Source organism: Lepisma saccharinum, chromosome 2 (genome assembly GCF_977018435.1).
Source record: "Lepisma saccharinum chromosome 2, izLepSacc3.1, whole genome shotgun sequence".
In the NCBI taxonomy this organism is placed as follows: domain Eukaryota; kingdom Metazoa; phylum Arthropoda; class Insecta; order Zygentoma; family Lepismatidae; genus Lepisma; species Lepisma saccharinum.
This window is the reverse complement of record NC_139230.1, coordinates 133,765,279-133,782,812: the sequence shown is the minus strand read 5'-3', so window position 1 is coordinate 133,782,812 and position 17,534 is coordinate 133,765,279. Positions and strand designations below refer to the sequence as shown.

The following is a 17,534-nucleotide window of genomic DNA, read 5'->3' as shown; positions in this document are numbered from 1 at the left end:
AAAATGGTGGATATAAATAGGAGGATCGAGGCAGAAGTTTCTAAACTTAGAGAGGAAAATATACACAGGACCAACAGTATGGAAAGAAAACCTGTTGAAAATAAATCACAGATAGAAGTAGCAACTTTGAGAATAGATGAAAACAAAAGCTAGATAGAGGAGGTAAAGGTCCTAATGGAAGATAGAAGCTGGGAAATAAGCAATAGAATGGAAAATGAAGTTCTAAAACTCAGAGAAGTAAGCATGCAGGAACTGGAAGAAGTTCAAGAAAAAGCTAGAAGTATGGAAAAGGACATTGCAGAAAATCGAAATAAAATGAATGCAGCAGATAAGAAGGGAAAGGGATTGGACAAAAAACTAAATGGGGCAGTGCCAAGGATAGAGAAGACAAAAAAGAAAGTAGAAGAAGTAGAAAGGAAGTTAGGAAAGCTATTCGTCAAAGAAGGAAACATAAAACCTAGTTTTCGAGAAAGTGAAGAGACTTATATTAAGAAAGAACTGAGAGAAGAGAGTTCAAGCGATGAATCAACGACGGAGGAAGAAGAGAAGCGCAAGAGATATCGAAAAGCAGGACGGCACAAGAAAAGGAAAGGGAAGAGTAGCAAAGATGGAAGTAATAATGAAAGGCTCTTAGACATATTGGAAAATGAATTCCCGAGAGATGAGAACTATAGGACCAGGATACCTAGGCCACAAGAATTGCAGCGCCTTCCAAAATTTAACGGGAAAATATCTGATAAATGTCCCAGAAAATTTTTAAGGGAACTAACAACAAATGTCAGACTTATGAGGATTCCCGAAGGAATGATTTTGAATGTTATACAGACATGTTTTGAACAATCGGCAGCAGGATGGTATCAATTAAATCAGCACAAATTCAGAAATTTTAAGGAGTTCAGATGAAAATTCCTGAATTACTACTGCAGTGAAGACATAAAGGAAAGGCAGCTAGAAGCATTAAAAAGAAGATATGTAGATTGGTCAAATATCGACAGCCTGGAAGAACATACATGGGAGACTCTTAGAAGCTTCAAAAACCTAAAGGAAGGATGGAGTGAAGAGGAGCTGGTTAAACAAGTTGTCCAAACATTGCCGTTAAGAATACAGAGAGCTATAGCAGCGGTTAAGATAAAAGCAGTGGATGATTTGATTGAATATCTAAGAACCGAAGATGTGCTAAGAAAATCTCAGAATTCCTGGAACAATAAGGAAGGAAGACTCTATGGAAAGAGGTAACATTCAGAAGAAGAAGGGCATTCTAAACCAAAGTTCTGAACACTGGAATTTGATGTAAGAAGAATAGAAGTTAGAAAACAGAGACCAGGTGAAGAAAGAAGAGACGTAGTAAGAAACAACGAAAGATATGAAACAAACATAGACTCTGTGGAAGAAAGAGAGACAAATGATGACAGATATCGAGGAAATTGGAGAAACTTTAGAGGACAAAATAATTTCCGAAGATATGGAAGAGGAGGAAGTCAGCAATGGAGGAACAGATATGAACAGAATGAAAGAGAATACCGAGAAAGTGTGCCCAATGAAGAAATGGAAAGACGTAATGAACCATTGGAAGAAGAAAGAAATGAAGCAATAGAACTGACAAGGAATTACTTTAACGACGAGAGAAGGTTTCCGGAAAGATTGCAGGAAGAAGATCGCCAAAACCCACAAGATAGAATGGCAAAGAGATGAAAATATAGTAACATCGTTAAACTGTAAATAGAAGTAATCTACATGTAAATATTTGTAAATAGAAGAAATTATAGTTGATCAAAGAATCTACATAGATAAAACAGAGATTTTGTTCGAAGAGGAAAGTATATGTAGAAAAGTTAAATAGAGGCCAAAAGATTATTCAGATAAGAGACTCACAAGCTCACTTGAAGACATCGGACAAGGATAAGAATAAGATTAGTCATCGAAGTAGAAAAAGGAACGTAATATCATAGGAACTGTTGATGGAAATAGGAATCTCCATGGAATAAGTTTCACTGACGACTCAAGCTTACCATAAAGCTGAATGTGTAATGCCAATGGTGGAACAACGTTTTAAGAGAAGTAGGCTGGACATGATCTACATTAACGAAAGGAGGGCAAGAAGACAATTAACCTTTAGTACGCCGCGCAGTCTGACGAAAGTAAGCCCAGTGTCGCCGGGGCTTTGAGCGCGAAATTTGAATTCGTATACATAATGGAGAAAAATCGTAATAACTCTGGCACTATGGGACCAATCTACTTCGGATAACTTTTGTTTTGCAGGTAATACATCGGTGCATGCAACCATGTGAAATTTGGATGCCCCAACCGCGGAGGGTTACGGGCGGGGGCTGCATCCCCCGAATTTCAATGAAAAAAACATAAAAATGAGGAGTTTGCCCCGTCTTCTCCAACTACTTTGGAGAGAAAACCGGAACTTTTGCTTTTTTTTTTTTTTTTTAAAGAATGGACCTTCCGCAACAGAATGAAACTTGATTCACGTTCGTGGGTGCAATGCAATTTGAATAATAAGGCAAAACGTAAAACTCTGTTTTTTTCCTCAAAACAGCGAATTTGCATATTATTCATAAAATTGTTATAACTCTGACACTATGGGACGAATCTACTTCGGATAACTTTTGTTTTGCAGGTAGAACATCAGTGCATGCAACCATGTAAAATTTGGATGCCCCAACCGCGGGGGGTTATGGGCGGGGGCTGCATCCCCCGAATTTCAATGAAAAAAACATAAAATGTGGAGTTTGCCCCCTCTTCTCCAGCTACTTTGGGGAGAAAACCCGAACTTTTGCTTTTTTTCAAAGAATGGACCTTTCGCAACATAATGAAACTTGTTTCATGTTCCTAGCTGCCATACAAAGTGAAATAAGTCTCATTATGTGGAACAATCCAATGACTAAAATATTATGTTGGGTTACAATATTTGGCAAACCCTTCGAAAAAGAGACATGATCGAGGGCTAGTTAGATATATATAACGCGGCAAAATAATTAGGGTTATATAAATAGGTACTCACCATCTATTGTACTGTGTGATACTTCTCAAAACAGGGATCAAGGCACAGAAAAACAAGACACTTTTTGCACTGAATAAACATACGGCGGAAAACTTATTTCTTGTTGCACACTTTGCATCTCATGCGCTTGCTGGTCTTTCTAGGCCAATGCTTGCTAGCAGAAACTTCCAATCTTACCATCTCAGGGGGAGGTGGATGATCAACAATCAGAGGTATAGAAGGACCAGCCTGCTCCATAGATCCCCGCCGAACCAACTCTTCATACAAAGCTATCCGGAAGTCTCGATGTCTGCGAGTCCGGGAGACCTGGCTGAGGAGGATGTATGCATTGAGGATGCTTTGGTTTAGAAGGTAGAAAAACAGTTTATTGGTCCATTTTATCATCCTTCTGTCAGACAGGTATGTACATGTCATTCTGTCTGCCTTATCCATGTAACCCATATTCCTATTGTAGTCTAGTATGATCTGGAGCTTCAAAGGGTTGCCGTGGTCGTCAGTGAAGTTTCCTTGTGCGGGGGGTTTGTGAAAATTTGTCAACACACGGACGTCACGTTTGTCCTTCCAACGTATAGCTGTCAGGTCCCCCTTTGTATACACGTCCAGGTCACCACCTTTGGTCTTCCCCGTTTTCAAGTCAGTGGGCATGGAACGCCGATTCTTATTGACATTTCTGCAACATTGGGTGCCCTTTGTTGCGAGATCATCAAAAAGTTTGGGAGAGGTAAAGTAATTGTCCATAAAAAGTTTATGACCAATTCCTTGTACTCTCTTACTTAGTTCCATGACCAGGGCATGGGTGGCTGTCACAGTTGGAGTCTGTCTGGCACTGTCCTTTCCAAGGTAAACTAACATATCAACAGTATATCCCAAAGCATCACAAAGCAAGTACAGGTTTATGCCAAATCGCTTGTGCTTCTTTGGGATATATTGCTTGAAAAGCACCTTTCCCTTGTAAAGAACAATAGCCTCATCAATGGCTACGTGTTCCGTCAGGTGATACAAGTCGAAGTAACGTTGTCTCAGATGTTCTAGAACCTGTCGTAGTTTCCAAAGTCGATCGGTGTTGTCTTGAGGAGGGGAAGAGTTGTCGGCAAAGTGCAGGAAAGCTAGGATGTGTCGGAAACGGTTGCGTGACATAACATGCCGGACCCAAGGTGTATGGAAGGAATTTGTCTGCCAGTAAGAGTCCATGTAGTCGTGCTTGTTATGTCCAAAATAGATCCAGAGGGCAAAGAAAAGGAATAATTCTCCAAGGGTGATGGGGGGTTCTACCCTGGACGGATTATTCTCATCGACAAATTGCTGGTAGTATCGGTTAGATTCTACCAGAATAATGTCGAGAAGAGCATCCATCCAGAATAGGCGGAAAGAATCGAAAGGTGAAGAATCAGGAGTCAAATCTGAGGTCTTGGGTCCGGGCCGGCCAGTAAAAGGTAAAGGAGTTGGACCCTGAACATGAGAGGTGTGCGGGCTCCAAGTTGACGAACTTGATGCAAGATGCAAGTGCGAACGAAAAAAATCAGAAGCACATATCACAAAAAAATTACCTGACACAAGTTCAACACAGCTCAGGGGGCACACAATCGGAAAGCACAAAACACGGTCTTTCACAGCCACTGCTCTGAACGTCTATGGCGAGGCCTTTCCTAAACAGAGGAGGGGAGGGGAGGGAGCCTTTGCAATCCTTTGTTTTGTCTATACTTCTGGATAGACTCATGATTCTGGCTTCTGGCCTAAGGCTGTCGTCAGGCTTCATTACATTTCTAACATAGAGGCGACAGAAAGCTGACACTGCTAAAAATCTTCCAATCCAGCCTCTCCTTGACCCCCCCCCCCTGCTACTACTTTCCGCTGGATCACCAGGTCTAAACACAAAGAAGAATGTGTGCCTTATCAGTACTAAATCACAGCGTTGGAAGCTTGGAGGAAAACAACATTATAAATACCAAGCATTCATTGTGTCTGTCAAGTGTGAGCCCAAACACGTGACATATTCCAAGAAAGGAGGGGGGGGGGATTTGGAATTTTCGTAAACACATGTTCCCGAACCGAACTGTCAGTGTTTCAACCTCAATATACAAATATAAGTGTGGCAAACCCTCGATAATTGTATCTAAAGCTGTTTGTTCCATATATGCAACCGCGGCTGACAGGGACATCCTTTTTTTGTTCCACATATGGAACGGCGGGGGACTAAAGGTTAATGTAAATGAATAAGCTATGTGTTCCTATGAAATAGAAATTGTGAAGCAGATTAATGGAAATGTGCATTGAAAATGAGAATCTTGTGTATAAGACAAAGAGTAACATATGAGTTATAGAAATGAATAGTGAAAATGAAAGATAATTATAATGCATATGTCGATGGTACATGAGATAAAGATGATGCATGCAAGAATGTCCCGAAAGTAGAGACAGAACAAGTGAAAAATGTGCAATTTAAAATGTATTAATTCATTTATGAAAAGCCTAGACCATCCTTAATATATATTTATCATGTACAGAAAAAGACTGATATCTGCCGACAAGAAAAGAGTTGTGTGTTACAGAAATTATAAAAATAGAGCATCTTAGGAGAAACAAAAGAATAAAGACGTGTCAGTTCCTGAAAAGAAAGCAATGAAATAGAAGCCAAACAAAGATGCTGCGAATGCTAAGTATAGTTTTTGAAAAGGAGAGCTGAATCCAATGTGAAGATTAAGGAAGATCGAAGAATAGATGAAGGAATGAAGAAATTTAGGAAGAAGAAAAATTTTTCTATCTTCATACCTTTACGATGAAAAATTTTTATGGTGGGGGAATAGTGTGTTACATACCCAATAGGACCAAATAATGTAAATAGTTTGCCAAAGCGGAATAGAGATGGCAGCACCAGGCATGCAAGATTAAGAATTAGCATAATATATGTAGAGGCACATATTTTTGGTAAATAAAAAAGCCAAATTTCGGTACAAAAACAGAGTCGATTTCGGGTTCAAAAGTGGTAAATAATATAACATATCGGTGTTATAGCGGTGAATAATCACATCAAAAGTGCTATATAAAATGACAGTTTCGTTTTAAAATTGTGAATATAATTCAAAATTTGATTCAAAAACTGCACTTATTATACAAAGTAAACGTATCCCTTCTAATAGAAGATTTATGTAGTTACCAGAGTATTTAGTTTATGTCTGTGAAAAGGGGTCAATTTTTGCTTCTCAAATATTTACAGCAGAATTAAGCAATTTTCCGTGAATTGCATAACTCACAGGATACTCCAGACTTCAGAAAGTGTCGTGTCGGTATATAAACGGTAAATTTCGTGTTTAAGAGTCCATTTCGCATTTTGCAGTTCATTTCGCATTATTTCGTGACAAAACAAGATAGAAAAATGCACCTCACACCTTTCAGAAACGTGAAAAATGAACATTATAGAATGTTATTTTATATTTCGCGTTTTCGTCAAAAATGAAATTTGCATGCCTCTAAATATATGTAAATAACTTTATAAATAAGAACAAAGCAAATTAGAAAGGTGAAAAACAATAGAATATATTATAAGATGACAAACAATAAATATAAAAAAAAATAATATATATATTTGATAAATCAAATCAGTGATCATATGTAAGTTAATACAAAAATTAAAGAAGTCAAAGCACTGATACAAGTTTGTGTCTTTGAACAGATATTGCATCTGTGTGATTGATTTACCATTCCCATAGCGGAAATTTTGTTTACATCAGTGGCGGCATGTTACAATCGATGCCCCACAGCACTTTTGGTTGTGCGTTTCAACTGTAGCACCTACTTGGATGCACATGACAGTCGTTGGGCATAAGTATACACTCTGTTGTACCCAGTTAGTGTTGGCGCATTCCAATCACAGCCGCAAGGGAGGATATTAGTATAATTCCCAAAGCTTAAAGGAAAAAGATGGAAAAAGGATCAAGAAATTCATTAAATCGTCAAAAACATAAATAAATGGAAATCCAGAGGGAAGTTCACAAAGAAGACAAGAAGAAAGTCCAGATCCAGAACGTCCATTAAGAAGGAAGTCCAGATCCAGAACATCCATTAAGAAGGAAGTCCAGATCCAGAACGTTCATTAAGAAGGAAGTCAAGATCCAGAACTTCCATTAAGAAGTCCAGATCCAGACTGTCCATTGAGAAAGAAGTCCAGATCCAGACTGTCCATTAAGAATGAAATCCAGATCGTACCTTACGAAGGAAGTCCAGAGAGAAGAATATACAAATCAACAAAAGAAATAATAAAAAGCATATTGAAATGAAAATTGACTGTAAATAAGAATTATAGAACGTAACTTATCATGTAAATATTCTGATTCCATATATCCTGTGTTTAAATAATATATTTGTTTAAACGTCTCCATTGGAAGGCATCCTGTCTGGTTTCGTTTTCTACAAAGAACTCTACCCTGATGATATGCTAGCTGAGGTTTAATATTAAGATTTATGCACCTTGCACCAAATAGAGGTAGCATTTTTAACACCCTGCAGAAGAAATTGCCAGTATGTGTCGTCTGGCTGCTACATCATGTAAGATATCATTCCAAGATATGATGTTACGAATCTCTACACAATTAACTGACACTACAAGTGAAATAGGTTAGCCGCACTTGCTAAAATGTCAAAAGATGTAATTTATTTTTTCCAAAGAAGCCAGCTTTTTACTGGAAATAAAACATCCATTCAAAAAAGCCAGCTTCCTTGCAACTCTACTTAGAAGTGTGGAGTGACTAGTCATGTAAGATTGTGTGTTGTGTGTGTGGTAATCTTGGCTTGAGAAAGTTCTGGAATATCAGGATGAAACATTGCATGAAAAATAATGTAAAAAGCACTTCAAGTAACCAGATATTATTTTGCATCCATGAAAAAGTGGTTATGTGAACCTTTAAGAAGAACCTAGATTACATACAGATTCTCTCGAACAAAGGACATACAGGGCATCATTTATTGAATATATTTTGTTTTTCATGTTGTATCTGTTTCACATCATTCATGAAGATTTGCATGTATGTATGAAAGAAAACAAGATGAATGATATCATAGTACTCAATTCCTGGTTTGCCAATTATAATTTTTTATAGCTTTCAGACTTTGAAATTCACATTTCGAAGACTCTAGTTCATTCCACTCACAAATCCTCTTTAACCATCAAATTATCTAATTATTATCCACTCACCATGTGATGCCTTTCCCATTCACTATCATTAATCCTCTGACAAATTCAACTATATTACACAAAAAATTAGTAACCATTGTAGATGGCCAGGGATGCGGGTGCAGACCATTTGCTTCCTGGTGTACTTCACATCCAGTTTCCTCCATCTCCTGGAATGCTCAGACTTGCATAGGAGAATTCCACAGGAAACTGAGGTTGCAAAGTACAGCGGAACTGGCTACTATTTAAGTGAAGGGTGCCCTGTCACCAGGCTTAATTCAGTTGTAATTAGTTGGTGGATCATTAATAGTAGCAGCCAGTGCCGCCACCAGGAAGCACAGGTAAGTGCTGGAGCATCCCTCAGCCACCTACTCTTCTCCTCTTCCTCTTATTTGTTTAGCCCAGTAAACAGTAAACACCATCTGACCTTTTCTCATTTCTCCCACAGTAAGTGCTCAATCAATATGGTGAAGTAGACAATTTAAGTGGTGGAGGCCATTTTCTTTTCAACTAATTAGTCAATATTCTCTTTTGACTTAGGACTGCAGTGAATTTCCAATCTAATGTCATTTCTAATCTTGATTTATATCTCTTAAATTACATGTGAATAGCTTTAGAAATTTTGAAACACTATATTTACTTGAATACCCTGCTTACTCCTTTTTGATAAAAATATGGTAGAAAATGAGGGAGGAGGGTGCAAGGTTTACTTGCATGTTGGACACCTGACATTCTAGTAGGGTCTTCTCATCTTGCTGTGCAAGTACAGTGTTAAAACATCAGTACAAAAGGAATGACACTGCGATCTTTTATGGCAAAAGAAAAATTATGTACTGTCCAAGATGCATGTCCAGGGATGCAGCTCAGAAGTATGATATACCATATATACTCATGTATAATGTGCACTTTCTTCCAAAAAAAATTCCCCAAAAAATGTGGTGCATATTATGCACAGAATAATTCTGAGAGCAAACATTAAAACCATGCATGTTTTCACTATGTCACTTCACATATATCAACAGGTACAAGTACAAATTACCATGTTGAATTTCTTTAGTAATAATAATTTTAAAAATAACACTAAAAATAAAATGGCTATTTCCCATGATTATTCACTATAATTCAAAATTGGGAAATGAGAGACGCAGTAGTAGATAAATAAAGAGAAACTAGTTCTCACTTTATCCACGACACTGTTTTTAATTAAAACAGTTTTTAAAAAAATTATAAATTAAAACTGAAATAAATAGAACAAAGAAAAACAGTTTTGCAGATAAAGTGAGTACTAGTCTCTCTGTATTTATTGTAATGGGATGTTTTACGACATCGAGAAAAGTGGCAGTGTGTCGTTCTGGCAGAATTTGAGCACTTACCTCCCGTCACACAGGATGTGTATCAGCAGTATTTGTCAGGTGAAAAATAATAGAAAATATCTTCCTGAGCACTGCAAATCCATAACATAATTTTGATCTCACTTCCTTCTGCCACAGAATAAACAAGGTGGTTACAGAAATGAAAGTTTTGGGATGCTGAACACAGTGGAGGGAGAGCGGGAGGTGGTGTGGGTTGGTGACTCATTGTATACACAAGATCGGCATAGCAACAGCTTTACAACCTACAACTAAGAAAACCATTCCTTGAACCTGAATTGTACTGCACATTATATACGAGATATAATTGTTTCTTGCTTTTCCACATCAAAAACCCCAATGAGCATTATACATGCATAAATACGATATATCTGATAGCTGTGTGACACTGTCAGTGGGAAAAAAATACTTCTGCTTAAGATGTGCCCTACTCAGAGAAATTTTTCCAAGACAAAAAACTAAATTTCCAGAAATACAAGGAAAGCTGTATGTATGTCAGAAGCAGCAATTTGAATTTGCACTTTCTACAGAGATGTGTAAGTTCAAGGTTCTTTAAGTAGCAGAGGAACTTGGGGTTCAAGAATTTAAAGCAAGTCAGGGTTTGATGATCTGATATTTTAGCAGAAAACAACCTAAGTTTATGAAGAACAACAAATTTGTCATAACAACTTCCAGGTGTGTTTTAGGATAAAAATCCTACATTTTCAATGGTATGCGATCATTCTGAGGAAAAAACAATTCATATCTTCTGTTGCAGATCAAATTCTTGTTTATTTCAAAATGCCATCTGACACTACTGTTAATAAAAAGGGTGAAAGAAGTGAACTGTGTGAACTAGTGGATTTGAAAAACAAAGCTGCACAGTAATGATGTGTGTGACAGCTGATGGAAGAAAAAGTCTGCCATACTTTGTTCTCCTGAGAAAAACTGTGTCTAAAATTAGTGTCAAAGGAGTTATTGCGTAAAGAGAAGAGAAAGTTTGGATGGATGAAAGCCTCGTTAAGGATTTGATCAAGCGAGTGTGGCAAAATCAATCTGGAGCAGTATCGATAATTAGAAACATGCTTGTAATGGACAGTTTCCGATGGCCATTCTACCTGTGAAGTTAAGTGTGCTCTAGATAATGGAAGTACTGCTCAGGTGAACATTCCAGGTACATTAATATAAGTGTTGCAACTACTGGATGTATGTATAAATCGTCCACAAAGCTGCTCTGAAGGAACAACGCACACTTTGAGTGTCAAAAAATAAACACCAATTTTCAAAAGAGGGGAGTTAAGCTGCCAGACATAGACCTTTGGGTGAGTGGGTAAGTACTCAACTAAATATGGTATTTTACATTAAACAAAGCAAGAAAAATGAAGTTTTACCTTAAGTAGTGAAATAATTCCAAAACATGTTATGTGCAGACCATGATGTAGATAATGAATGTTCTTGTGACACAGATGGTTATTTTTACTTTATGTTTTTACAGTATTTTTAAAATTGAAAATTTTCTCCCTTTAATAGATAATAGCTTACTTGAACATACCTGTTCCTATGATAGAAAGCAGAACTTCAGCGGAAGTTGAATTCATCAAATGATCCACACAGATGGTTTGAGCTGTGGTTAGCTTCTTGACATCTGGCATACCAAAGGACAGCAATTCATGAATAATTTCTAAACAGAACACAGTAATGTCCAGCTTATCATTTTCATTCTTGTAGCTCCAGGTCGAATGCTTGTGAAATACCTCCCACATTACAAACACTGTACCACCCAACAGGCATTTCTCATCAATGTTTGGATGCTATAAAGAAATAGATAAATAATAAAGAGTTTTCATGTACGAACATCCTGTACTTCAAGAACTAATTGTCATAGAGGTGCCTTTCTTTTCTGGAATGACAGGACTCTTAGTGGAGGTGAAATTTATGCATTTTTTCTCCCAATAATGAAAGTTAAAGAAAGAAGAAGAAAACAGAAATTTTACACAAAATTTGGTATTCCCCTGTGGCCACCACAATAGACAAAAGTACACTAAAAATGTAGTATGTAGCAGTGGTACTCTTCGCAACATCTTAATTGACCGCCCTGAAAAAATTCAAAATCCTGAATTCATAAATTTGGCAACATAGCGCTTCAGAGTCCACAAATAGCATCCAACATAGTAACAGTTTTTCTTTCCAAACGAAAACCCTCTTGTGAATTTCTTTCATTCTTTCACATTCCATGAAGTTAGAAACCCTAAACCAGTAATATAATTAAACAAAAATCGTAAATTGGAAATAGAAATGTTGATTTTTTTTAAGACTAATCGTTCTGAAATAGAAAATAAGGGAATTTATGTGCAGTTCGAAACACTGAAGTCGTTCTCCACCACCTGGAGAGAATTGAAATCACATATCAATGCAATGAAACAAATTTCTCTCGATTTTAGGCAAAATTACAGTAAAGATAAATTGCACAATACAGGACGATTCTACAAAGTGCGTCTTTTCCCTGATCTGTGGCGAAACATGGTTCGGAACTCCGGCAAAATGTTATTTCAACTTAGATCAACTTGTTCTACAGGCTTTCACTTAGCAATCCCCTGGAGCAGTTGGTCAAGTGGTCATCTCGTTTTGCTTTTTGGTCAAGAACAAAACATCATAGGTTCAAATCTCACTGACTCCTGATTCTTTTCTTTTTATTGTTATTTACGTAGTACGAAGTGTTGTAATAATATAATATAAGATTACATTAAATCACTGTAAATATTTATGCGATGCATACCTCGGAAATGATTCTACTCATCTTCTTGATTTTTCAGTGATTGGCAGGATTGTTGGCAAGACCTTTCTTTTCATTTAGCTGTCAAAAGCTATGTTAACACACATTAAGAATTAATATATCATAAATACATGTTCTTAAACAGCATGTTGTAATCAAGGTGTCCCCATTTTAATATCAGGTGGAGCCTCATTGCACAGTGGTTCGGATCCCACTTTAAACTGTAGGTCCAGTCCCGATTAGCTTTACTGTGCATAAAGTTGACTTAAAACACCAAATCAACCAATACATCTCCTTTCAGAGTGGAACTTCTACGATACTGTAGTCGGCCAGCATCCGAAAATACAGTTCTGCATCGCGTACACCAGAGTATAATTTCATTTAATATTGTGACTAATTTTACTTTAAAACCACAGATTAAAGCAATAATAGTGTCCAGAAAAAGAACCTCAAAGTAGTCTTCACACAAAGTATTATAATCCATTGCCAAACATTTCAGTTAAGAATGATATTATGCTTTTCCATTGACCGTATTTTTTATTCATAGTGAATTTGCTAAAAGGACCATGTCAAGAAATCTAAATATGTAAGTTTTACTAGTAAATGCATTTAAAATGCATGAAACAACAGGGAAGGAGAAAAAGAAACCTCAAAAATAAGTAGAAAATGCAACAAAAACTGTTAAGAATACTGACAATTAAACTAAAAGCCAAAAAAGGCTGAAAAATGCAAAAGAAATGTAAAATAGAAAGTGTTTTCAGGCTCTAACTGAAGGGAAACAGATATGATATCAGATTTGGCATTGTTTTTAAGGGTCAGAAAAAAAGTTGATTTTTCCTCAACTTCCGAACCCTAATTAATAATTATGACCATTGAAAAAGTTGGAGGGAAGGAGTCGGCTTACTTAAATTTTTCTTGCTGAGGGATCGTATCGTCCTATATCTCCACTTTCTAATACAGAAAAAAATCAAGTTCATATTTTGAAAATGACTTGCAGTTTTCCACCACGAAAATATGTTTTCATAGTTTGAAGTTCATTAGTATTATCTTGCAGGGTTTCCATTGTTTAATTTTCACACATATTTTATATTTCATACGTTGAATATCCCTTTCCTCTCTCTTTTCATACAGTCTTTGGAAAAAAGCTGAAGTTTCTTGGCAACCGGGTTTTGGTTCAAACTACTCCTTTTCGCTCTCCTGTTCCTACCTTAAACAAATAACAAAATACTTCGTAACTAAACAATTGCTTGTTCAAAACATGGAATTTTTACTCAATTTACAAAATATGACAAAACACCAATAAACATGTTCATCTTCTTTCCCTTTCATCGTTTCTCGATTTTTTCTGAATTCCTTTCCTCATGAAAATTGCCATGAATTGTGAATTGGTTTCTTCAAACTGGTAGCTAATTACAACATGACCTACCTGGAGGAAAGGTAGCATGCTTGATTCTCACGAGGGAGGTCGTAGGTTCGATTCTCCACCTAGGCAGGATATTTATCAGGAGTTTATCGTTGGATGTAAAGTTTATCCACCATGCTAAGAAGTTAACATTGGTCTCTGTATTTCACGAGGTGAAAGGAAATAGTAAGAGAAAGTTGTTTCGATGATAAAAGGAAGTCACATGCCATGTGGAATGCGCAGAATCAAGTTACGTAGAGCTAAGTCTGTAATGGTGGTATCGAATATTGCAAAGTTAGTGGGGAAAGTTTGTTATACCTGATACTCGTACTTTCTGTTCAAAGACAAACATTTTACAAAGGCAGTGACGAATTAACGATCATTATGAGGTTTTGAATTTTTTGTTTGTCACTCACTATATAAATACTTATTAGTAGTTTCTTATCGAATCGGCATACGTCGCAATAACCATTTACTTATGTTAATTGGCGATTTACTATTATTTTTAGATGCATGGTAAGATGATGGTGAGGGGATTGACAACAGTCATTACTAAGGAACGGACATAAAATTACCAAATTTAGCAATTTGAACTCATTAAATGCTCTACTTTATTACAGTAATGCACTACATCACTACTTAACATAACTGTATATGTTTGTTTTAGTACATCAAAATCAAATAATCAATATTTTAGGTGTCAGTAAAGAACAAACAATACATAACTTAAATAACATTACATTTTTCATCCTGAATACATATATGTGATTTGTGAATTAATCATGATGTGTGGGTTAACACAGCATATGAACAATAACTAAAAAAAAGTTTTAACTTTAAAAACTGGAAATCTGCAACTTCTAAGGGGAAATATGCACAGAAGGGACGTCTCTTAAGTGTGCATCGGATTCATTTTTAAAATATTCTAATATCAACGGTCTCTGTTCAGCAAAAAAAAAAAAATTATATATAAGGAGAGGGTGGGATTTGAACTTGAGACCTTTCACGCTTGACGAAAAATAAGGAAAACAGGGTGTAACCAACTGCTCTACGTTAACTTCATGATGTAATACCCTTAAAAACATGTTGACGTTTATGAAGACTCCCACCTTCCTGTGTTCCAAGCACATTTTCTCGACAAGTCATAAAAAATATTATTTTTTGAGAACTGTTCGATATTATGCAAGGTATTGTAAATAAAATGTCGCATAAACTCCTCACAAATTTGCTTCTTTCTGCACAAACTTGATGGTGATATCCTCCAGGTGGAGATAAACTGTAAACTCTAATTTCAAGTCGAGCAAGGAGAATTGTAAAAATTCCTCAAGGTTCTTTTTCCAATGTATTATTTCTGTTTGATTGTGTATTATAATAGCGGTTTATAGTTTCTAAGTTCATGGAAAGTGCGAAAAATTGAAAACCTCTCACCGCAGCGTTTTTCGTCTAGTGGAAGGACCAACTCAAAGTTGGCTACTCTCACTTGGAGCCGAAGTGCAATGTTGCTAAGTTTACAAATTTAGGACTTAAAATTCTTTCGGGGTGGTCAAATAAGATGTTGCGAAGTGTACATTCCTACAACCATGTAAAGTAGCGTTCCTAATAAAATTATACAGGATCCTCTGTTCAGCCTTGGGCACCTTGACGGCGGCACACTTAATGGCTGACCGGATGCCAACTCCCATCAAATCGTGTGCGATATCTCCACTATGGAAACAGCTAGCTTCGAAATGACTTCAAGTTCTCAGAATTATAGTTACAATTACATTCAAAGTAAGCACGTTAATTGTCACGGGGGATGTTGGAAATGTTGTCCTCGTGCATCCACTCATTTTTCGCATGGTTTTAGGAAATTTGTGGGCTGATCCCAGAGATTTGTTTTAAATTTTATGCAATAATAGGCTAACGATTTGCCATAAAATGTCTTTTCTTGTTCCTTGGCCAGATAATGTAGGCGTTTATGTTTAAAAATTGTCTCGTGACATTTCTGAGTGGTATTCATTGATTGATTGATTGAGTTGGTGTGTTAAGTCCACTTTATGCACAGTAAGGCTAATCGGGACTGAACCTACAGTTTAAAGTGGGATCCAAACCACTGTGCCTCCACTAGGTATGGAACCTTGGACCCCTTGATCACAAGGCGACGATGTTACCACTACACCATTGAGGAGGAGCGTAGAGGTAACATCGTCGCCTTGTAATCAAGGAGTCCCGGGTTTGATACCCAGTGGAGGCACATGGCACAGTGGTTTGGATCCCACTTTAAAAATTGTAGGTCCAATCTCAATTAGCCTTACTGTGCATAAAGTGGACTTAAAACAACAAATCAATCAATCAATCAATCAAAAACCATTGAAGAGGCACAAAAGTTGTAAAAGAAAGAATGCATTGGCGTCTCGTGAAATTATTTGCACCTTATTAAATCAAAATTGATTACAGCCTACAAAGAATTGGATCCAAAAATTTTCTTCCTCGCGTCATTGTTCTCTGTAATGCATTGTAAATTACCAGAACCACTATGTGCCTGAGTGAGTGGTATTCATGTTTCACAGGTACAGTGTTCTTTTGTGACTTTTAGTCACAAGTGCTTATTTTGAAGATAACAGCTTTTTCAGTGTCTAATCCATGAGAATAATGAAAAATGTTCAGCACGTTTACTTTGATTTGATTTCATTTATTTTACTTCGCATTTTGTGCCACTTTTTGCTAATTTGCAAAGATGGACATGAGTGATATGATAAAATTGATGAATGAACACTCACAAACATCCAAGCCCAGGCCAGGAATCGAACCTGAACCTGGTGTCGTAGGGCGATGTGCAGAACGATTGGTACCTATTTTGTATTTTGTTCTTATTTGCCTGCTTATTTTGCGAGTTTTTAGTGCCTATCAATCCTCGTCCTGTTTATAAGCCCTTATTTAACCTCCCTTAGATTTGTAATAGTGATGACCATGGATGGTGTAAATTATATAGGACACTGAAAAGATATGACCAATCAAGGATTGGCTATACATTCCCAAATACAAACAAAGCACCACACTATTCCATTCAAGTGCAAGGCCCAAGGCTACCATGACAAAATGACATGGGAAGCCATTTTGTGTAGTACCAATATTAGCGGAAATTAAGAGTAATGCCTAAAAACCCTAATAAACAGCTTAAAATCATATTAAGGCAACAATCCAGAACAAAATAAGTTGTTACCAACATACCCAAGCAATTTTGCATACAATGCACCATGTGCTATAACTTCTTTAACATATTTACTCACGTATTTTCAAGCGAACGTTTGTGCAAGTTCAGAATAACCCCTTTCCTTGAAAATACCATTCATTTACCCCAGTTATAATAACTAGGCTTAAGAAACCCCAAAAATCGATGTTTTTTGGAGTAAAACAATCGAGCAGTTAAAAAGCTCCATCCTAGTCTGACACCTGGTGGCCAGACTTGGAACTGCTTGAACCAAGCTGCCCATGACTTGAGTTAGCCAATGGGAGGGAGCCTTGCCAGCCACAACATCATGGCCTAGATGGAAAACTTCCTTTATTAAGTGTATAGGAAGCCATCTTCAACTTCTATTCTGTACTAGCTTTCAAGGAGTAAAGATCGTGTCCAAGTAGCATGTTATGTAGATGCATACAGTTGACGAGCTGTATCTTTGCGGGTTACCTTGGCTACTCTGTGCAGTGTATGAGAGAGATACGTTTATGTAGTTGCCACCTACTTGCCCGTTGGGTGGTCGACAGCAAGGACAGAACGCAAGGATAATGACGCGCAGCCGGTAGCTCTTCCACTTTGCTACTGCGCAGCCGTGCTTGGGCAGAGTTCACCCGCA

General features: G+C 37.1%; 1 protein-coding gene across 2 annotated transcripts in view; it reads right to left on the bottom strand.

The window, feature by feature from the left end:
* Positions 1-17,534, bottom strand: part of LOC145984131 (nucleoporin Nup188-like) — a 236,228-nt gene that overhangs the window by 118,811 nt on the left and 99,883 nt on the right. For both annotated transcript variants that reach the window (XM_083117569.1, XM_083117567.1), the window contains exon 12: positions 11,079-11,337. In XM_083117569.1, the coding sequence (XP_082973695.1) occupies positions 11,079-11,337 (259 nt within the window). The remainder of the gene's footprint in view (positions 1-11,078; positions 11,338-17,534) is intronic.